Genomic DNA, 24,684 nt, shown 5'->3' on the forward strand with positions numbered 1-24,684 from the left:
TTATGAAATTTATTTATTACAAAATAACTACGAAATTATAAGATATTTTACACATTTTGGTAACAAGTTATGATAATGCATAACTTTTAACAATAATTTTTACATTTAAAAAACTATAATTTGGTAAAGGTTTGTAAATGTTACCTTATATAACATTTTTTAAATTTAACTAAAAAAAAAAAAAAAGAAAAGAAAAGAAGAAATAAAAATACCTTTATGGGAAATTATCGACAAGAAAAACTTAATACAGTTTGTTCAGTAGATAAAAGGCATTTAAGTTTCTGCTTACATTTGACACTTATTAGGTCTAATGTTTGAACTTCCGAGCTGTCAAGAATAAATAAGAATGACCTATGTTTTCATGTCTAGTAATTTTTTCTGCCTGGAACAAAAAATTGAGAAATCGAAACACATAACATTGAATATTTTTACAATAGAGATATAAACAGAGTCACACAATAAGCGAATATAGATAACATTTATTCGAATTTTCAAAGTGGCAAACTGAATATTTTTATGAATGATAAAAAATTAGAGCTTTCTAATTGCTTTGTTTAGTATCAACTTACACACCCTAATATATTTTATGAAATGACTAGCATTCAGTATGGAAAGTTCAGATAATATAATAAATTTGAAAAAACTTTAACAAAAATAGTTAGCTGACAGAAAGTATTTTGGATAACTGTGAAATATAATCATGAATCTTTTATAAAATACAACTTTAAAATACATTATTTTGTTTATTACTGAATAATCAACTACTATTACATAATCATTGTTAAAAATAAATAAATAAATAAGTATGATTTATTTTCAAAGCAAAATATATGAAGACAATAGGGGGGAAAACATGAGATGTCACATCTTTATTAAGATAAGTTATTGGGGAGTAAAAACATATGAAGGAAAGCACTTAGAAATCAAATATAAAAAAAAAAAAAAGTATTCTATATCTATTATAAATGGGTTTAAAAAATACCTACAATAGGGAATAAAAGGCTATGTCCATGTGTAAAGGAGAAAAAAAAGGTGATGATCATAAATTAATGAACTCTCAACATTTATAATAATAATTTTCTGATCTTGTTCATTTAAAACCAAAACAATATAATTTTTTTAGGAATCTTCCAAGTTTGGATTTTATTTTTCTCACATTCAAGTTTTTTGGACACCTGTTTTTCCCCGGTGGTATTCATATCATATTTTTATTTGATTCAGAGAACTGGGAGAGGGGTTAAGTATAGAAACAACTAATGTATTGAAATAAACATTTAATTTATTTTTATAGCTTTAGAGCCACTATCAGGTTTCAAAAATGTATTGAATATTTTAGATATTACAGTTAAATAAGATAAAAATATAAAATTATGTGAACATGAGGTTAACTTATTAGTTCATCATTTAAAAACAATTAAATTTTTAAAGAGAACCAAGGATACATGTCTCAGATTATTGGGATAATTTATTTCACTATACGAATATAAACTTTATTTTTTATGTGTTATTAAAAGACATACATTCAATTTTTTGACTAATTTTTTTAAATTTGCTACAAAATTATATCTTATATCCAATAGGGATTGTTAAACCCTACTCTAACAATAATGAAAGATATACATATAAATATATGTATACATACATATATATTTTAACAGTTCCCATAAGGGCAATAGAACATTTAACATTTGTGACTATGTTTATATCACACATTTAAAATTTAATGTAATTAAATCAAACAAAGTTCAAGCAATGAGTTTTAACAATGCAATAAAGTATCTCTTATTAACTTAAAGACTTTCTTCAGTTTTTTAAACATAAATCATTTAAGTGTGTATGGACAGTAAACTTATATCATGTTAAAAAGAGATAAAGCTGTTGTAGTAATAGAAATGCAGTGATCATATTTATCAGAATTAACTGTTGACTGAGGAAAGGGAATAATTACAGCCATTAAAGAATTATTTATTAAAAATTTAATACAAAGTACAACATAAAAAATTAAACATAATTTTAAAAAATAAATAAATAACTTACAGTGCTTATTTAAAGGTAAGCTATTTAGCCAAAAATAGCATTTTTTAATTTTGTTAAAATTCCAGGTTTTGTCTTAACTTCTGATCCCGCCATTGGCTGTTCTTGTGAGTCTATAAAACAAATTATGACATCAGTATTCAATTAAATAACTGATTTTGTAGAAAAATAAGAAAAGAAAATCATCTATTATTGATAATAGAAAATCAGTCAATGGCGGGATTCATGGGAGAGGATGGTACACAAAAAATGGATATTTATTCAAATACTCGTTGATTTTGACTACTAAATTAATTTATTAACTTAGATCTGACATATGTCACATGGCTTCAATGTTAGTTTATAGATGATAATTACTATTTTTTCATTATTATACTCGAAAAGTAAACGAATAGACCTCAACATGTCACACTATAAAAAATTACTATGATAGGGAACGTGTATTTAAGCTTTTATGGCTACGGAGTCTTTATTCTTATCTTCATCACTTAATTCTTCATTTTTATTCCTTCTCCTTACACGAATAGCTAATTTAAAAAAAATTATAATTAATTATAAAAAGTGATAAATTAGCGGTATAAAAATTAAACTTTTAGAAAAATAAAATGTGATACTTCCTTTTCAACAATCCAATTATCTTTCATATTTAAAAAGAAAAAAGATTAAAATCAAACAGTGAAACTAGCGTCTCTATAAATACTAGTTATAGATCTTAACTGAGAGGAGCAAATTTCAAACACATTAAATTTGAATGCACAAATACATATACATATTTGCAAAATAGACAATTAACTAAACCAATAAAAATACATAAATTTTTAAATGTAACATTTTAATTTTAAAGCACACCCTCCTTTCCTGCACTGATCCATAAATATGAATATAGATACATGTAAGGAACCCATTTAAACATCTTATTTTTCTGCCAACAATCGATATTGTACAGAGGAGGTGTACCTATACAGTACCGACTATTAGTGGAACCTATGAATGGCCGGTTCCCATTATGATGTGAGGAAGTGAAGATGCCGACAAGGTTGTCTGGTAGTTCCCTGTGCAGCTGGTGGGAAAAGCTTCTTCACTGAGCTTGGTAGACAATGAATTAGAACAATGCCAGCCAACTTGACCTCGAGCTTGTCAAGGAGCTCTGAGGAGGCAGACCCTCCATCTAACTCCGGGGCAGTCGATTGATAACCCGTTCCCCTTAAAACCCAATCACAAAAGCAACCTGTTCCCTTTATAAACAATCACAAAACCAACCCATTCCCCATAAAAACAATCTTAAAACCAACCCATTCCCCTTAAAACTCAATCACAAAACCTTTAAAAGAAATAACCAGAATGAATTCAGGATTCACCAAAAGGACATCACATTTGGACAATGGAATGTTTTATCTCTTTACCAAATGAGGGCGGCATCTACAGCAATTTGACTTAAGAAAATAGACAATTATTCCAATCCAGAAAATAAGATGGATTGGTAATCAGATCTTGGAAAAACGCATGGACCCTGTTTATTAAAGTTGCCATCCAAACCAACACATATTCAGGACTGGTTACATTGTGAATGGAAAAATGAGGCGATTAGTCATTGATTTCTAATCAGCCACCAAATTTGTGTTCTGAGAATAAAAGGAAGATTCTTCAATTATAGCCTCATCACCCTAGCTCCAACTGAGGTCTTGCAGGATGAGAAAAAAACATGAATTTTATGAAAGGCTTGATGAGTGCCCGAGGAAAGAAGTCAAAATAATCTTGGGATTTTAAAGTCAAAATTGTAAAAGATGATATCTTCAAGCCAACAATCAGCAAACATAATCTCCGCAAAGAGATTAATGAGAATGGAAGAAAGCTCATTAACTATGTCTCCAAAAATTTAGTAAAAGGAAGCACTTTCATTCCTGAAAAGGACTTCCCCAAAGGAGCTTGGAGATCGCTGTATAATACTATTGTCAATCAGATTGATCATGTCCTCATTAGCAGCCGACACAAGTCTAACTTGATAAGCTTGCGAAAGTAAAGCGGAGCAAGTATTGATACCTTATTGTTTCAAAAATAATGTGGAAGATTATTTAGTACAAGGAATGAGAGAGCCTAGATTCAAAAGAAATACAGTACTCTGAAGCTTAAAAAACCTGATACTTGCTTAAGATATCAGTCAGAACTGGGAAAAATTCTTATATAAACTAAAGGATCATTGGGATCGTTGAGCTGATAAAATCAAGAAGTCAGCTAAACTCACTCTTGGATTGAAGATCATCATGGTCTGACAATGAATGTGCACTTTGGTCTCAGAGGAAAAATGTAACCCATTGTAACATCATCAGTAAAAAATATACAAGAAGAGCTACAAAGGAATATCATAATAAAAGGAGATGAGAAGAGGAAAATAGGCTAAAGAAAAGCGCCTGGGCAAGGCAACAGCTCCAAGTACTTGAAGAATTCAGGAATTTTAATGAAACTAGAAACTTCTACAGAAGCAATAACGGTAGTAGAACTCCATTCAAGCCGAAAACTAAAGAAGTGAAGACTGGGAAGGATGATATATTGGATAGATGGGTGTGGTATTACAATCAAAAATTAAATTAAGGTGCAGAAGAAAATGAGTTGGACCAAATAGATGTCCTTAACTCAGACAATGATGTAATCGATTCCCTCCAGAATTTAAGGATGTTGTAAAAGCTATTGAAAAAATTAGGAATAATAAAGTACTAGGGGAAGATAGCATTTCTGCAGAACTTCTAAAGAAAGGGAGCGAAATCTTGTATAAAGAATTGTATGAACTAATCCTTTCTATATGAATCAAAGAGAGGATTTCAGATCAATGGAAGAAACATGCCATCTGCTTGATTGTCAGAACTATAAAGGAATTATGCTCCTCCAATATGCATACTAAGTGCTGTCTGATATTTTGTTCACAAAGCTCTTCATGTTTGCTGACAGAACAATTGGGAAGTATCAAACTGGTTTTCAGAGAGACCAATCAATAACCGACCAAATCTTCAGCCTTAAGATGATTTTGGAAAAAGTATAAGAAAAGAATGATGATATATCATCTATCTGCAGAGTTCCAATCAGTCTACGATAGCATAAAAAGATAAGGCTAGATACTACCAAATGTTCCATCAAAATTCAGACAGAGATTTCCAGTGAGTTCTCCACAAACAATTGGAAGACATATCTATTCCCTTAAGGAGACACACTTCAGTATTTCAATCCGAAATACTCGCAATAAATCATTGCGCTAGTACTCTTATAGAGGAAGGGCTCTCTGGTAGAAGAATCACCGTCTACACAGACAGCCAGGCTGCAATAGGGGCACTCAGTAGCCCCTTAACTCGTTCCAGAGTTGTTGATGACTGCTATGCAGGAATCAACGGACTCTCACGCACAAATAGAGTCAGAATTGAATGGGTGCCAGATCACTGCGGTAACACCAGCAACAAACATGCAGACAGACTTGCTAAGAATGGCTCTGAAACCATTCCTTTCACACTGGAGCCTGTGTATAGCAGTAGGCTAAGCTTTGCCAAGAGCACTATAAAGGCGGCCTTTGGATTAAAAGCCAAGCATTATTGGCTTAATAAAAGACTAAGACAGGCTAAGCTGTTCCTTGATGAACCCCATAGGGAATGAAGCGATGAACTGCTTTAGCTGAACAGGACCTCTCTTAGGATAATTACAGGGATCTGTAGGTCACTGTAGATTAAATAAACATATGTTTAACCTTAAGCTAATAGAGTCATCCTTGTATAGATTCAGCAATGCTGAGGATGAGACGGCCTATCATATTATTTGTTGGTGTGACCGGTTTGCACTGTTTAGGGTGGATCCCAAGCTGTGCAATCTGATCAAACCCTTAAGCTTATTAAGATTCTTTGAATCTACCAAACTTACGCTCTAATGAGCTTACCACAGTGCTGTGATACTGATTGCAGCACTGGCGTGTTTGTAATTGGTGCACAATAGGCCTTATTGGCCGCAGTGCTTTTGTACCAAATTAAAAAAAAAGTTCTCCGCGAACAAAGGGCTTAGGCAAGGAGACGTATTGGCTTGTCTGCTATTTAACTTACCTATTGAGAAAGTTGCTAGAGATTCTGGCATCCAAACCATTGCAATGGTATTGCAAATTGTGCAGTTATTAGCAAGCCTAGACGATATAGATATTGTTGCTAGTTTCTTTCTGCACTACAAAATGCTTTTCTTGACCTCTTGGAAGCTGCTTAAGTGATGGGCCTAACAATTAATCAAAACAAAACTAAGTACATGTGTACACATGACATGAAAACAACATATCCCATTGAAGGATTCATAGATTGGCCCCTTCAAGTTTCAGAAGGTAGACAGACCAGTTTACTTATTTAGGCTCTAGTTTTAGCTCAGAAAATATTTATTGTGATAAATAAAAGAATTTCCAGTGCCAATAGGATATATTTTGGGCTTCAGAAGCATCTCACCAGCCAGTTTATCTCAAGAAGAACAAATATATTTCTTTACAAAACATTGATCCATCCAGTTCTCATGTATGCATCAGAGATGGGTAATCTAAAGAAAGCCAAGGAGAATGAAATCCTCATTTTTGAGAGAACAATCCTTTGAAGAATATTTGTTCTAATCAAGGTTGGTGACCACTAGAGAAATGGAAAAATGCAGAAATATACAAGATTTTTGGAGAAGATATCAGGCTTATAAAGATAGGACATCTTCACTTGGCTGGTCATGTTTATCCAAATGAATATGGAAGATACTCCAAAATAATTCCTAGAAGGAAATCTCTACTGAGCAAGAAGTAGAGAACGGGAAAACTCAGAGGGGAGGACTATGCGAAGCAGGATGCCAAAACACTGCCAGGAATGAAAAACTGGAGAGTGGTAGCAAAGAACCAGAAGAAGAATATCTTATTTTAATATTTAAGGAATATGTTATTTTCTTGTTTAGTTATTTATTTTAGTAATAATTTTTTGTAGCAAATAATGAAATTTGTACTTTTTCAGGAAATATAAATATGGAATTTACTTGATTCTGTATTGACCACCAAATTTTAGTGTTTTGTACAGCTAGTAGTCTAAAGTTTAAAAAAAAAAATTCTTAATTTTCTTGTGCTATGTTCAACCTTTTCAAATTTAAACAGCACCCTCAGTCATTGAATTCTTGTCAAAAATTTTGTTGTTTTAATTAAATTAAGAAAACTAAGAAACATTTCTTATATTAATATTGTCAAGGTATAAACTGTTAAGGCTGTTATTCCAATGTTATTACTGGCCTAAGATACTATTATTAAAAAATAATCTTTTTAATATCAATTTATTTTATAACCAATTATAAATTGAATATTAACTATCTCTCACAGAATACCACGTCAAAGGAATACTGGTGTTGCTTGCTGCTCATTCTCTCCTCCATTGAGCTAAATAATGTAGAATCATAATTTTTATTAACTGGGAAACTATTTAAGTAATAACACAGGTTTTTAATCTAAATTCATAATCCATAAAAGATCAAGAAAGAGTGTTAGTAACTCTTCAAACATACAATTTGAACATTGGAACATGAACTTGGCCATCATTATTTTTAAAATAACTTAGACACAAATATCTACAATTGTGAACTGATGAGACAATTTTTTTTTCCCATTATAAAGTAGACAAAAATACTTGTTCGCTCTAAAGGGATTCAATCAGAGAAGTGAATGTAGGAAATAGATTTTTACTGTGTTTGCAAAGAACTTGAACCAACAGTAATTTATAATTTATTGTTAAATTATATTTTTAGGAAATATATAACAATACAATAATATAATTATTTTATTCTAGCTAACAGGATAAACCAGGAAAACATAGATTAGAGCATTATCTATAAACAACAAGTTATTATGCCACAATAGTAGAGACACAAATATGAAATATTTGCTCCATTCTCAGATTTTCAGGGATATTAATACTCCATTGTTCAAAATGGGCATTTTTCTGGCTACAATTCTGTTTGGGTATGATCACTTAACTGAAATAATATTTTCTTACTTGAGGATTTAATTTCTGTAAGTATACATACATAGCAACCTTCAAATTTCACACATATCATGAAATTTAGTGCAATAGAATCACTCATTAAGTTAACAAGGCCATTAAAAAAGTATAAAATGTTTAAAGTATTTGAAACCAAAAAATAGTAAGTTCATTGCAAAAAAAAAAAAAAAAAAATTTGTAACTTTCTTTCATAATAAAAATAAAAATCTGAACAGCTTCAATTTGTCACATCTCCAAGTATTAAAAGATAGCAGTGAAATACACACTACATACTTAACAAATCCAAAATTAATCAAAACCATTTCAAAACTAAGAATCTCAAGTAAATTAATTTAAAAAAATAATTATAGTATCTGTTGTTCATGCCAAGTTCAATGATTAATTTGTAAATGGTCTTAGTATTTAATTTAATTACATTTTTTTATTTGTACCCATGCAGTACATATACTGCATTTATGCCATTACAGTACATAAAATAATGAAGATATTTAGTTTAAGATTTGCAATAAAATCAAAGTGTATAAGATAAAAATATTTATATATAAAATATATATTCTTAAGTAGAGAGGGTGTTAACTTCTTGGAAAATGAGTTTTACATTAATTACAAATTTTGAAAAGGGAAATCATCTTTGAAAATGAAAATAATATAAGTAGAAACAAAAAATTGAATCTTTGAACTGCTGGAACTGAACCATTGGACTTCTTGAGCAATTTTTTTTCTAAAATCACTGAGTTATATGTATTTTATATCACGTGAGATATTGAAATATCATGAGTATGTGAAAAAAGAACAAAACATTTCATTTTGAATAAATCCTGAGATGAGCAGTTTAAACTTTGCAATTCACTTAATAATGTGATCATTGCGAAAATCAAATTTTAGTATCCATAATAATTTTCTTTATGTTAAAAATTGATACCTGAAGTTTTCCCATTGACTTTGTCAGAAATTCCTCTGATTGTGCCAGGGGTACCTTCTTCTAGCCTGGCATAAGATTCAACAAGTGACTTCTGTTTTTCTGAAAGATGTTTTGGAACATTTATTTTTATGTGAACATAATGATCCCCACTTCCTCCGGAGGGACGTTTTAAACCTTTACCACCAAGACGAATTCGGGTATGGGAACCTGTTCCAGGTGAAATCTATAAAAATCAACAATTAGTATTATATTAATTAAATTTTAAGAAAGAAAAATAGATTCTTACCTGAATGAAATGGTCTTCATAGACACCTTGTATTTTTATTGTACCACCAAGTAATGCTTGGGACAACGAAATTTCCGCATCTGTATGAACATCTGCTTCATCTCTTCGAAAATAATCAGACTTTTCAACTTGGAAAGTAACGAATAATTCTTTTTGCCCAACTGACATTCTTATTGTCTGCCCATCTTCAACACCTAGAAACAGAATAGTGTTAGAATAAAATTAGTATTCAGGTTCTAAATAAGAAACACAAGAAAGTTGAATAAATAACAAACCAGGTGGTACAGGGATGGTTATTTTCTTCCTTTGCACTGTGCTACCTTTGCCTTCACACTCGGTACAAGGAAACTTGATCATCATTTTTGTTCCATGGCAATATCTACAAGTTGATCTCATCATAAAAGGACCTATAATATTAAAGTAACAATACAAAATGAGTTCCATTATGATGAAAATAACTGCTCATACAAAATGCTTCAGCTATTTGAAAAAATTAACTAAATATTTTGCTTTCAAGATGATAAAAAAGTAGAAGTTATAAAATGACTGAAAAATAAATAAGAATAAATGAAAGAAAAACCACTATATACTCACCAGTTGATATGGTTTCAAAACCTGTTCCATTACAGTACGTACAACGAACTGGTCTTGTACCAGGTTCTGAACGACTACCATGACATTTTGTACATACTTCTACAACATTCACTAATATGTCTTTATTAACACCTCTTGCAGCTTGTGAAAAGGTAAGTTTTAATATAACCTAAAACCAATAGATAACTGGAATTAAAAACTTAAGAAATTTATGAATCATACAGTCAACAAGTGTTAAGTTAAATTTTAATGGAATGAGGAATCACAAATTACAAGTATACATGGATCAAATTTTAAAATGTTTAGAGTTATAGAGATTTTTTGGACAGTTCAAATGATGGTGGTATTGTATAACAAAAAACCATAAGATTTACATAGTTAAACTAAAGTTTAATCATAAATCTACAACATATTATGTTTTATAAAAAATGAATATTTTATATAAAATAAAATAAATTATATTTTGTATAGATTTTATATCTATACTATTATATAAAACTAAATTTTTTATTAGATTCAACATAAAAGTATCAAGAACCACCAGCCTGATTCAGAAAACTCCTTTTATGTTACATAGACTGTTTATTGAGGAAGCTTATAGAGCATTACCATACGACCAATAGAAACAGAGAAGTAATCGTTTAATGTAAAGCTTTCCTAGGTGTGTGACCATAAACATTCATCTATTACTGTATACGTACTATAAGGCTTGAGTCAACTTAAGAAAAAGAATGTTTTCTCTCTTATAGTTTATAGATGCTTTCTATAAAATCAGTTTTTTCTAGTTATTGTTGGTCTTCCCTAAATAATCTTCAGATTTTATTTTGTTAATCAGATTTCTCATGTCATGTACATTCCATCATGTATATGAAACTGCAGGTACCTTCCAAATTTAATTACTCTGTAAAATCACAATGAAATCCAGTGGCCTCATATCTTAATTTATCCTAAAAGCTCAGATCTTAAAAGACCATTTAATTGTTTCTTTTTGAAAATAAATTTGTTTTTCCAAACTGTTATTTAAACAATCCTTTCCATTCCTAAAATTGATGACCATCAATCAAAGTTTTTTGGGAACAAATAGTTGATTAAGTAAGAAAGAAAAATTTGCTGAAATTAGTACAAAACTTTCATAAATAACTCATTCAAAACAATATACAATTCAACTTGTATTTTCTTATGTATTGCAACGATTTCCCCTGTTTTAATACAGAAATAAAAATGCACAGTAGTATCAACATCCAACATTAAATCATTTTTTAAAACTAAAATATTAGTAGTTACATTTATATGTTTATTTAATTTTATTTATTGAAATTTACGCTAATAGTATATTCTTTAGAAAACATAATTATATCTAAATTATGTACTTAATTTCCATCATTATTTAATTTACCTCAACTTTATACACCATTATTCATTAATGGAACTAATATAGATCCAGACCTATTTTAAGGCCAAGGCATAACAATATTGCAAGTACAGTAGAGCCTAGCAAATCCAATCCTCCTGACCCCAATTCTAGGAACACCTAACCTCTAACTTCACTATAAAGATTGCTCTGAAAATATTAATTTAATTAAACCTCTCCTCTATTGTTTTCCTAGCCCTTCTTTCAGTCACTTTTAAACTAGGCCTGGTGAAATGAGATTATTTTACATCAGGAAAATGTGGAGAAACTTTGAAAATTAGTCATGCCTCGTAAAGGAAATTTTTGGTAAACAATGTTGAAAAACATGAAGAATCCACATCTACTGATATTTAGATGCAATATAGCTTCAGCAAGAGCCAGGAAATGAGGATTATGAGAAAAAAAATTAATTAATTACTGAGTTTATAAAAATTAGTTTTTTACTTTCTTTTAATATTATGCACATGTGAGCACATAGAGATTCTACTGTATTTTGATTTTAACTTGTCTGGTCTCTGACAGAGTTCTTATAGAAAGCATGGATAACTAAAGTTCACATTAAAACACATCATGTCATCAAAATAACTTCCTATAGTTAAAAATTACTGAGCAGTCTTATTCAAAATGAAATCTTACCTCTTCTGCTGATCCAAAACCAAACTTTGATTCAGCAAAATCATCAAATCCAAGGCCTCCTCCAAAAGGTGTTTCTCCAAATATCTTTCTGAAGAGTTCTTGAGGGTCAATAGTTGCTCGGTACTGCCAGTTAAATCCACCCATATCACCACGAGGCCCACCTCCACCACCTCCCATTCCCATCTGTTCAGAAGTTGTGCCCCATTGATCATACTGTTTCCTTTTGTTTTCGTCACTTAAAACCTGGGAGCAGAAAAGAGACTGTTACACTATGTTACTTTTGAGCTAATTACCAAAGATTCCATTTTTTTTTTAAAGGAACAAGTTCTAGGAATACAAACTAATCAGTGTGGACGGCCATATTGAGTCATTCATTTTATTTGAGGTGAAAAAATAAAATTACGGTAATTGTTTACCTCAGCTCTACCAAAATGACGGAAGTCCCTTTTTTCGAGACGAGAGTGTACTGGTGGTCCTGAACAGAGCCGACTATGGACGACTTAAGGTAGGTTACGAAATGAACCATCCTTTAAGAGGGATAATTTTCCCTCCACATTTACTCCTTTCTCCCTTTGTTAAAGGTTATCTTATAATACACCACGATTTTTGCCAGCAGTTGCTATTACTTCTTCTGACTTATAAATATTTTATAATATTCACTTATCTTTCCCTCCTCTGCGACACAACCCCTGATGAAGACCTGAAACTCAGGTCGAAACGTCGGCATAAAATAAATAAATATGTTTTTGTTTATTTATGTTGTTCTTTGCTGACCGCACCCCCCGACAAACTTCTTCAAGTATTTTATAATATATACGTTTACTTACTTCTTCTAACTTATAAATATTTATTATACTTTAGAAGAACTAAATTAGACTCTGTAACCTGAAAATAGATCGGAAGCATTTATTTTATTTGGTACTTTTTTAATAAGAAAAGAAAATCGTTTAATAGTTAATCTGACTAGAATAACAAGGTTCTCTTGAGCTGTAAATTAATAAGAATAAGAAAATTGTTTAATGGTTAATCTGAATATAATAATAAGGGTCTCTTGAGCTGTAAATTAATAACAATAACAAAAACTTTTTATAACAAATTCATGAGATATATATATTTTTTTTTTATCTTTCTATTTATGCCCGCACCTGTCAAATACAAAATTGACAATCAGCGGACTGCCTGACTGTTATATTAATTAAACAAATAGCATATTAGTCCACCCCTAACCATCTTCTCCTCATATATATTATACAGGGTCAACAATCATCTCATAATATTATATTTGTTAAAGAGGGAAAATATAAAGGGAATATATATTGGGTTTAAAAGATAAAATTGTATTTAGATATATGGATAAATAACGGAGACAAAATGAATTAAAAAAGGATGAAAAAATAATGAAAAAGTAGAAACAAAAAAGTATGTGTTACTATAATTTATTTTAAATTTACTATACCATGCCTATTTATTATTAGAACCAAAACAATTGACTAAATTGGTATTAATATGACTTCAAAAGCTTAAGTAGTTGTGATTGTTTTATAACTGATATCCATAGATTTGTAGCATTTAATATGACTTGTGGTAACACCATAAGTTCCTGTCTAAAGATAATTTGTTTTTTAAATATTTTTCCACAACTGATGAAAATATCGATAGAAAGCATACATGGGTTCATTTAATTTCCAGTTAGTGTGTTAGATTCATAAGTAAAAATATAATAAAAACAAGAGGATAACTTTAATGATTTTTTCCCAATTTATTTATACCAGATAACCACACAAAAATAGACAAAGGAATAGTTCATGCAAGATAATTTTTTTAATATGTAAGTTATTAGTATATATTAAAAAAAAACAATATTTTTGTAATCTGAAATGTGTGTTAGCATTATTTTATTAAAATAAAATATTTTTGACATACCATTACATATGATTTTTTAGTATTTTAAATGCAAATTTGTTGCTATATTACTATTTTATATCAAACACTCTCTTCTTGAGAGTTTAATTGTTTTGTGTACTTAACTTTTCCTGGTTTTCAATAGTCTTAATAAACCTGATAATTTATTGAAACTTCATATACTTATCTTAAGATATTAAATGATATATTTGTAAGGAACTAAAACTATTTTTGTTATTGTTTTTATTTTTACCTAAATCATACTATAAATACACTAATAACGCACATTGTCTTGCATAAACTATTTCAGATTACAAAAATATTGTTTTTTTTTATAAATCTATGGATATCAGTTATAAAACAATCACTAACTATTTAAGCTTTTGAAGTAATATTTATACCAATTTAGACAATTGTTTTGATTCAAATAATAAATAGGCATGGTATAGTAAACTTAAAATAAATTATAGTAACATACTTTTTTGTTTCTACATTTTTATTATTTTTTCATCTTTTTTTATTTATTTTGTCCTCATTATTTATCCATATATCTAAATACAATTTTTTCCTTGTCGTCCATAGTCGGGTCCGCCATTTTGGGGGAGCTGAGGTATTCAATTACCAAAATTACTCCCTCTGTTATCAATTTCTTTAATGCAAGTGATAAATTATAAGTTGAATCGACTTGGTTAAAAAAATAAAGACCTGAATAAATGCATAAAATAAAATAACACAAGTGATGATCTAAAAATAATAAAACATGTTGATAATATAAATACTATATTTCGCTAAATAGAGAATATTAGTGTACCTCATAAGCTTCAGAAACTTCTTGAAACTTTTTTGCAGCATTGGGATCATTCTTATTTGTGTCTGGATGATACTTCTTAGCTAACTGGTAATAAGCTTTTTTTATGTCTTTAGAAGAACTATTCCTACTAATTCCTAAGATTTCATAATAATCCCTCTTCAATAGGGGTCTACTGGTATGAAAGCTTTTAGAATTACAACCATCTGTAGAATGGGCCAAAAAAGCTGCAAACAATAAAAAAATAAATAATAAAATAAAATAAAAACCAACTTTCAAAAAATGAGGGAAAAAAGTAGTTTATTGAGCTAATATGCTTACAATCTGACATTTATGTTCGACGAATAATATCAATCCTATATTAAAAAAATATCATCTTATGCATCAAATAATAATAAGACAACCCACACAAAGTGGCATCAGCTTAAGGCTACATATTCCTCTCTTTAAACTTAAAATGGTTATCATTAATACCAAACAAGTACAGTGATTGGCAATAGTAGACGAATTACAGAGATAATACATAGGTATTTTAGTATATAAGTTCAATGGCAGTCTACTTCTGTGATAACATTACAAATGTAAAAAATATTTATCAATCTACAACATAACCAAATTCTTTGTTTTTTAAATTATCATCTTAAACTAATTTGGTTGATTACTGCCCCCATGGCATTTCAAGGAAATTACTATTAAATAATGTTTTTATTTTAATGATTTGTTTATTAACTATTTGCACTCCTGCCTAATGAGCCATATAATTAACACCAATAAAATGAGCAGTTAGCATTCAAAGGCAACTGCTCATTCAGAAAATGTATTCCAAATTAGCCAGCTAAATACGGCATCAAAACATTCACAATGGTAGATGCTAATACAGTAGGTATATAAATTCAACTAAGAAATACACGAATGAAGATAAGATGGTTGAGGGATGTGGCCGGAGAATAAGACAAATAAGTTAAAGACTTATTTATTAGTGCCAATGTTTCGGCAAGAATTTCTAGCCTTCATCAAGGCTAAAAACAAAAAACAAGATAACAACCAATGAATAGAAGGATATATAGAATGATCAAAGTAAATAATTGTACAGAATGAAAATAGATTAAAATAAAGTATTGAAAGACATGGGAAATAAAATGTATATATAGGTAATTAAATATGGAAGAAAAATAAAATAATTAAGGAAATAAAAATATAAAGTTATATAGTGCAAAGAAACAACAAAGTATGAATATTTTAATTTAATAATAATTGAAAAATTAAAGTTATGGAAAAACAAAGAAAATATATTTTCTTTCTCTTTGTTTTTCCATAACTGATTTCTTTAATCATTCTATATATTCTTTTATTCATTGGTAGTTATCTTGTTCTTTGTTTTTAGCCCAGATAAAGGCTAGAAATTCAGGCCAAAACATTGGCACTATTAAATAAGTTTTGTCAACTTATTTGTGTTATTCTCTGACCGCACCCCCAACCATCTTCTCCACTTATATATCATCCACAGTCAACTACCTTCTCTTCATTTACAATATATGATGTTGGTCGACCAGATAAATTGTACAGGTTAAGAACAATTCTAGGTACAAGATCAGACTGTCACTCAGCCATTGCAGAGGGGTTTGGACATATAAACAATGAAAAAATGGTTGAGCATTGTCATCGGTTATAACTTGACACCATAAAGTGATTTATATTTATGCAAATTGAGGCCTGACTTCAACTTAAAAGGATCTATTGGGTTTGTTTATTCCTTTTGACCAAGCAGGAATCAACAGCTATGATCCAACTAAAGCAAAAATAATAATAGTATAGGTTATAACCAACTTCAATAGAACATTGAATATATAGCTACCAGCAATGTAAGAGTGAAATTGGGAGTGGACCTATGGCTTCATTGGTGGAACCAGAAAAGGCTTTTACAGAAATATAATAGGAGACAATCAGCTTAACATTATTTCAATGTTCAAAACATTACTATAAACCAAAGGTCTAATGTATGTTAGTACCCTTTGTAAAAACCAAACTGAAATTTCAAAGGATTTTCAACCTAACAAAGATTTGTGTGAACCATTTTATAACCACAATAAAACTGAAGTCAATTTACTTGATTAGTTAATTGAAAAATATTGCCTAAAATAAAAGTCGATTCCCAATGGTTTTTCAACCTCTTAAATGCTTAAGCAATTAAAAAATCGAACAGATATGTAGTTAATAGAAACACGTTCCACAATTGAGCATGGGAAATTCTTGAACCTCAAATTGAACACAGGTCAACAATGGAATTAAAGCGTCAAGCATATATCCTTCTTAGTACTTCAATGTCTAAGACAAGAAAATCAGCCTTTACATAAGGAAGAAAATAATGTGAAAAGCTACTGATTATTTCAAAAGTGTTTGCCTAAATAGTATTTAAGTATTTGTATTTTGTAGTAAGTCTATGTTTTTTCTGCCAGGTAAAAATTTTTATTTTATTCTATACTTTTAACATTCAGTAAGTGATTTTTGTTTTTATATAACCCTAAAACAATATAATTAATTACTCCTTAGTTGCTTACTGATATCAATGAGTAAATTCTACTCCTAAAGTACAAGCTAGTTGTATAAAATGACAATATAAGCACACATCAAATTTTAAGCATCTTTAAAAATAGTTTATGAACTGATTTACTCAAATAATGTCATTTTGAGATATAAAGATTGTCTGAATTAGAACTGTGTATGATATGGGGCTGAAAAAGAGAATCGCACAGGTTGACCCAATGAGATGGGTTATCACGTAATCAATCGAGGAAAAATTGTGGATATGAGGTGGATAGTCCCTTGTATCAACAATTTTTTTATTCTAATGGGTTTGGCTAAATACCCTCTCAGTTTCAGTCAAATTCAATGCCTTTCGTCATTAATTTTTAAATTAACTTTCTGTTCCAAGTGGCAAATATTGGTACATAGAACTCACAAACAATTGACATCACTGAAGCAGATTTACTAAACAATAAAATGTAATCATTGGTAATGTTGAGTTAAAGTTACACCTGCAAAAAGCAGAGTAACAGTAAGAATGAGTAAATATTAATCACTAATGTTTTTAATTTACTTAATATTAACCATGAGGATGTTGGAGATTTGCTGTCACTGGACCAGAAATTTGGATAAGGGATACATAGATGGTCATTCACCACTCTGAAAAGAGGATACTCTTCAGTAATGAGAGGAGTTGAGATATCATGAGGAATAAATTTTAATATATTTCGTGGCTTACTTCAATACTCTTTTTGTTTTTCAAAGCCTTTCTGATATGATATTAAAATAGACCATAAAGTTAATAACTGAGCAAACAAGTTAATTATAGAATACTAAAAACAAACAAAAATCTATTGATGACAGTAGTCACCTAAACAGCCATTTGTGTAAGAACTGGAGCTCAACTACTCCAAGTTAAAACCTTTTATTAAGCAGAATCTATGATAGTCTTAATCTCACAAACTTGACATACACTTTCTTCTATGTTACTCAATAATCTATTCAAAAAAGATTTAAATAATGTCCAATACAAAATGATAAATACATCTTTAGAAGGAAAACCTAAATTTTGTTCATGGGAGTTGAATATTAACATGGTATTACATTAATTTAGAAAAATTATGATAATAACAAGGATAATTGACGATACATTTCATCAAATGAAGAGATTCTACAAATCGTATGATGACTGAAATTACCATTTCGAAATTCGTTGGTGACATTTCATTAGATGAAAATTAAAAGCGAATTTCGTTAAATATCGTAACCTTCTCTGCTTACTTACCTACAATGCAATTGTTATATTTTCTTGGTTTTCGAAACAGGAAACTGCTCGTTAGTCTTGGATCACAGCACTTATGAATAAAACGAATGTGTACTTGGTTACTTAAATTCAAAAAACTAAAATTTACATGCTTAAATCGAAAATAATTGCACAACGGCCTCGTGGCGGCCATGATGATAACTGAATCACTACCAACTTATCAAAAAAAAAAGTCCCGTTTCGATGCATTTCATTAGTCTTTGTTATCAACTGGCCTCGAAATATGGAATCACTGTCGAAGTGAACGTAGTTAGGGTTGTATTGGATTTATAATGGACTGTCTATAAGATTAATAATGCTATAAAAATTAAGAGTTTTTTTCCTTTTAAGTATTTTTTGACGACAAGAAATGGCTTCCAAAGATGTTACAGTTTATTTAAGTTCTATCAATGAAGTATGTATCTGTCACTGAAATTTTTGTGTAATATTTTAATCTCTGAATATTTATTGATTTTTTAGTTTCTTAATTGTTTGTATTACTACTAATGTTTTTAGTGATTTATGTAGGCCATTTTCATATTTATATCATCAAGTCCTATAAATAATTTGTTATTAACTTTTTAAGCATGAACCAGTTGATAGATCAGAACAACAGTCAACTGTCCTTAATTCATTGGAAAGAGTTCAGTTTACAATGGAAGCTACTGAAAGAGGTCCTCCACCTACATATGAAGAAGCAATGGATCCATCGAGTTAGTTTATTTCCAGTATTGTTTTTAGTGCTTGTTCCCTTCCAAATTCATTGTACTCAAGCAAGACTTTTCATTATTTTAGGAGCTCCACCACCTTCATATGAGTCAGTGATAGGCAGAGTTAGGGAGGTACATAAACAGTCTTCTGGAACGATAGATTTTTTAAAGAAGCTGATTATTTTGCTTGTTGGTACTAGTAAGTTTTGATGATATTTAAAATCTAGTATATAGTGTTGTAGATTATTTATTTTCAAATTTTGAAATTATTGTTTCTGTTTCCAGTTGGCTGTACTATAGCAATTGGTATCACAATATTTGTACCAGTGGCGATGTTCCTAATTGGATTACATTATTTGAATGAATGCCCTGTAAACGTGTTTATTCCAATTTACTTGCTCGTGGGAGGTAAGTCTTAAACACAGTATTAAACTTACATTTTTTTCATACTTACCTGCTTATTGGATTTAGAATGTGTTTGCTTTATCTTTCTGCCTCTCATCTCTGACTTAGTATTTGTCAGAATAAAATTGTTATTTGTACATCTTAAAACTGCTGAAGGGATTCAGAATGGAACCCGTTATAGAACCATATGTGCTTCAGTATAAAAGTGGCCCTCAACTATAACTCCACTCCAACTACTCTAAACCATGTGTAGACTAACTGTAGTATCTGAGCTGAAGAAAATTTTAAGACCCCATTAATGATGACTCGACTCCATATATTCCATCTTTTTACTGACAGCTAGTAATTCATGCTCATTTGTAGTAGGTATTTTATAATATGAAGAAGATGGTCAGGGCTGGGGTCAAGAAAAAATTTAATATAGTTCTCAACTATTTCTTCATTGTTGACATTCCAACCCACAGTGTAGGTCTTCATCTGGGCTAATATGATAGTTGGAGATGTAAACAACGGACTCAAGTCAATTGAGAACTATTTTTTGTTTCTTCTTGACCTCAGCCCTGACCATCTCCTTTGTATTCACTTACAGTCAGTCATTTACGTATTTTATAATATTTACTGGCCACAAATATTTCAATGTATAGATTAATGCAACTCTCTATCATTATTGGATTATAAATAGTATATCTACAATATAGAATTAACATCCAAAATTAGTGGAAATAGAAAGGATCTTAGAAATTATAAATTTAATAATAATGTTTATTTCATTTTAATTAATTTTTTAGAAACATGAAATTGTTAAGATGAAAGATATAGATCTTCAAGTGATATTCAATTTCTCAAAGAAAAATATCAATACCATGATCTGCTATTCCCTGTTTTTAAAATTAATCTTCAAATTGAAACTTTGATTTTGTAGTTTTTTACTATTAATGTAATTATGTAATATAAACTTTCATAAATAATTCAGAATAATAATTTGAAGGAAGTATGTAGTAAGAAAGAATAACGGGGGATAATGTTCCAAGGTGCTGTTTAAACATGCATCATATTCAGAAAAATATAGTATAAATGTAAAAACAATAATTTAAGGAGATTGGAACAATTGTATACGATGATATACTAAAGATAAAAGATTATATAAAGAAGAGAGATAAAAAAGTATATATCTACAATTTTTAACAAAAGATAATTAGATACGAGTACATGAAATATATAAAGGAGTATACAATAAACAAATATATAGTAAATAGAAAGATCATACAATGAAGATGGATTATACAATAGACTCAATATTTCATAAATAAAATAATTTATCATGAATTATATATGTCAGAATTTATTGTCACAAGTTTTTTCTATTTGACCACCAAATTGTATTAAAAGCATGTTGATGTATGTATTGTAAATTATGATCATTAATCTTTGATTTACTTTTTGTTTAAGGTTTTGTTGGTGTTCTCAAGCAAGTTTTGCAAATATTGTACAGAGTAAAACGTGCTCGGAATAGGAATGACAATGAAGAAGAGCCTAGATCTTCCTTTCAATCAGTGATAACTTGCTTCATGCTTTCTTGGTTTTTTTTAGGTAATTATTGACACATTTTTAAAATATTTAATGAAAGTATTATTATTAAGTAATGGGGACTATTAATAAAGAATAATGGCATATGTCACATTTAGATTATTAAATCTTGTTACTTTTCTGTACCATATAATGGGACATGTAATGTATCATGGAAACCAGCGATTAACATTGAACTTGTTTTTTATAAAGAATTCATTAACACAAGAACTCTTCCTTTTTAAACTTCTTTTTATTAATATATCAACAACAATGTTTCAGGGCCATGGCCCCATCATCAGATACTCTACAATACAAATTAACACAATTCATAGTATGCATACAACAATGCGATTATTCAACAACAAAAATCTATTTAAATAAAACTTTTCCTCCCTGGAACATCTATAGTCCAATCCATCACCAAAACTCATCTTACTTGTACATTAAGTATTTTTGACTTATTTTCCGTGGTTCTTTAGAGAAAAAAGTGGAATAATTGTCACAAATGGTATGTCTAGGAATCATGCGAATAAATCTTTTATTAATTTCATGGTAGCTTCCGCTGCCATGCTCTTGGAAAGTGCCTTAATCTGCTTTTGCATTAGAAATTGCCTTAATCTGCTTGGAATAAGAGTCAAGAACTATCAGCTAATATCTTCCTCATATCGGCTCAGCATGATCAAAATGTTATCATTGCCAGTGCCCCCCTCCCCAGTCATTCCCATGATATCATACAAGCATTTGGCGGGATGGCCTTATTATCTAAACACCTTTGACTGATCCTTGTGTGATCTTCAATATCACTATCCTATCTGGACCACCACATTTATGAACATGTTGAAGATATACCCTTGACTATCCTGAGATGAGATCAATGCACCTTCTTCAGGACTCTGTCCTAGTTGCTTGGAGATTATCACTCTATATTCCCATATCAATAAACCTTCCAATTGTAATTTGTCGCATTCAAAAAGTTAAATATTTTAATAAACTCTTTATCTCTTCTGGTTTTTATTAATTTTCTATCTCTTGCAAAATAGCCATATAAACAATGGTTGAATCATCATTGCTGCATGCATAATTTAAAAATATTTCTTTGTAAGTATCCATAGTGGTCGTAGGTAGGGAAGGGCCAGTGATCACTTTATTCTTATTTATGTCGTAGCTTCTGGGATGTTTTTGTATTATCAGCTCTAAGAATCATTTGTGGCATATTTCTTTAGTAAAAACTAGTTTTGTCTACTTTTATACTCTTTTAAAATTATTCTCTCATTTTGGTTAAATTCCCATTTTAACTTTTTAATACAATTATTTTTGCTTTTTGAAGGAAGATAGTTGACCGTATGAAGTTGATTGTAGGAAGAGTCCGGGTGGCAGTCAGTAAAGATACAAAATAGTTGTTTAAATAAATAATTTAAATTTTATCCATTATAGTCTCAAAACCTTTTATTTTCTTAGCAAGTCCGACGTTTTGGCAAATTCGGCCATCCTCAGGGATAATCTATCACAAAACAGCTTTTATTACATTTATGATCCTCAACAATTCAAAATACTTAACAATATTATTTATAATTTATCTTACATGAATACAATTTTTGAACCAAATATTTTAAAAATAACTACATGCAGGCTATTCTGGCCAGGTCAATTCAATTTCTATATATATATTATGTTAAATTTTGACAAATAAGTGGCAGTGATAAAGAATTTTAATTTTTGTTTTATTGTGAAAATTGACTAATTAAGTAATTAGACATAATGTAGGATATGCTTATTAACAAAAAAATATGTTTACCCAATGTTTTAATGTTTCATAGAAATTGTTGTTTTGACCTGGGCAGAATACCCTGCAGGAAGTTGTGTTTTAAAATTATTTGGTTCAAAAATTGTATTAAGGTAAGATAAATTATAAATAATATTGTTAAGTATTTTGAATTGTTGAGGATCATAGATGTACTAAAAGCTGTTTATTTAAAGATTAGCCCTGAGGATGGCCGAATTTGCCAAAACGTCGGACTTATTAAGAAAATAAAAGGTTTTGAGACTATAATGGATAACATTTAAATTATTTATTTAAAAAACATTAACCAGTCTCAAGAAAGTATTTAAGATTATAAATAAAATGATACAAAATAGATTTAGTTAACATTAAATAGGTTTTGAACCTTTAACCTTTAACCTTTAAAATTAAATAGGTTTTGAACATCTACTACTTTGAACCTTTATTCCCTGCCAGCTGGACTATTAATGTTTAATTTTTTTTTTTTTTTTTTTTACTAATTGTTAAAAAAACTTTTGAAAAAAAAATAACCAAAATGATAAGCACATTTTGTGTTCTGTATTTATATAACTTCAATACTTTAATTCATTTATTTATTATAGAGCTATATTTTAAGCAGTTCATTTTGTTCATGTATTTTCCAGGATCTTATTGGGTCTATAAAGAATATAAACCAAACTACGATCCTCGTGAGGGTCCTTACTGTAACAAAACAGTGTATCTTTTTGCTTTCTGGCAAATTACTATAGTGTACGTTACTCTTAGTTTACTCACTTTTTGTTTGTGTTCAATTAGCTTATGTGTTATTACATTTGCTCATTCTCAAATGCGCATGAACCAGCTAGACAATTCATCGTCCCCATAAACTTGAGATTGGTAGCTGGTAAGTATATTAAATAACTTGAACATTGAAATATATTTTTGTTACTTGTTTCGGACAGTTTTCTTATTTAAAAGAAAATTTGCAGTTATTTCTCATATCCTTATAGGCATAATGAATTATAATTTTTGTAATTATTACCTTAACCATAACTTTTCTCCCTCTGTACCAAATATGTTTTGTTTTATCTATCTAAGTAATGTTTGATTAATAAAGCTACAGTATTTAATATTGTTTATTTTCATATAGTTTTGAAATTAAGAACAATAGTCAGAAAAATATTGAAGTTAGTAGATTTAATATTAATATATCTCACAAACTTTAGTGCTGTCTTTTTCTGTATCAGAAACTTCATCATTACATTGAAGGTTTATATTAGATTTACATGGCATTTTTCTTTCACATTCAGAGATTTTGAGTTTAACCATGGTATAAAATAATTAAATGCATGCTTGTAAATAAATTTAAAACTATTTAAGGATATGACTGTATTAAAATTCTTAAAAATTGTTAAGAATTAAAAAGAAAAATCTACATAAAAACTCAATTGTATAAATTATTAAAGAAGTTTGAAAAAAAAAATATTAATGTAATAATGGATTGTAAATTGTTATTAAATTAAATAAATAGGCTTTTCTTTAGTCAACTCTTTACTATTAGTGTTTTCTATTAAAAAGGAAAATAAGGTTTTCCTGCTTTGCTTAGTTCCATGGTTGATTAGTATTTTTCAGCCATTTTTATCGTTAATATAATTGGCCGTTTGTAAAGGAAATTAAAATAACAGGCAGTTAAGAAAAAATAAATGTAGAAATTAAATTTTTTGTAATTAGATAATAAAAATTGGGAATTTAAAAATTATTTTTCAATATTCCGCAGTTGTTTGTGGAATGAAAAA

General features: G+C 29.4%; 2 protein-coding genes across 8 annotated transcripts in view; one reads left to right on the plus strand and one right to left on the minus strand.

The window, feature by feature from the left end:
- LOC106682115 (protein tumorous imaginal discs, mitochondrial) overlaps positions 1-18,622 on the minus strand; it is a 26,118-nt gene extending 7,496 nt beyond the window's left edge. Inside the window, exons 1-9 of one of the 4 annotated variants that reach the window (XR_001343350.2) lie at positions 18,428-18,622; positions 14,623-14,846; positions 11,910-12,152; positions 9,863-10,031; positions 9,544-9,675; positions 9,269-9,462; positions 8,983-9,205; positions 2,038-2,147; positions 213-382 (exon numbers count right to left, since the gene is read on the minus strand). Coding sequence is in view for 2 of the 4 variants with exons in the window: in XM_014422802.2 (XP_014278288.1) it covers positions 2,062-2,147; positions 8,983-9,205; positions 9,269-9,462; positions 9,544-9,675; positions 9,863-10,031; positions 11,910-12,152; positions 14,623-14,846; positions 18,428-18,599 (1,443 nt within the window). In the remaining 2 variants the exon portion in view is untranslated. The other 3 variants (XR_001343351.2, XM_014422802.2, XM_014422803.2) reach the window with 3 other exon arrangements.
- Positions 18,623-18,676: 54 nt separating this feature from the next.
- LOC106682117 (transmembrane protein 272) overlaps positions 18,677-24,684 on the plus strand; it is a 25,719-nt gene continuing 19,711 nt past the window's right edge. For 2 of the 4 annotated variants that reach the window (XM_067049972.1, XM_067049971.1), the window contains exons 1-5: positions 18,677-18,860; positions 19,032-19,158; positions 19,241-19,354; positions 19,441-19,563; positions 21,010-21,150. In XM_067049972.1, coding sequence (XP_066906073.1) covers positions 18,816-18,860; positions 19,032-19,158; positions 19,241-19,354; positions 19,441-19,563; positions 21,010-21,150 — 550 coding nt within the window. In that variant the 5' untranslated portion in view covers positions 18,677-18,815. Of the gene's footprint in view, positions 18,861-19,031; positions 19,159-19,240; positions 19,355-19,440; positions 19,564-21,009; positions 21,151-23,553 lie in introns of those variants that run through there. The other 2 variants (XM_014422805.3, XM_067049968.1) reach the window with 2 other exon arrangements.

The sequence above is a fragment of the Halyomorpha halys genome, unplaced genomic scaffold (genome assembly GCF_000696795.3).
Source record: "Halyomorpha halys isolate HHAL.00 unplaced genomic scaffold, Hhal_1.1 Scaffold390.1, whole genome shotgun sequence".
NCBI classification, from domain to species: Eukaryota; Metazoa; Arthropoda; class Insecta; order Hemiptera; family Pentatomidae; genus Halyomorpha; species Halyomorpha halys.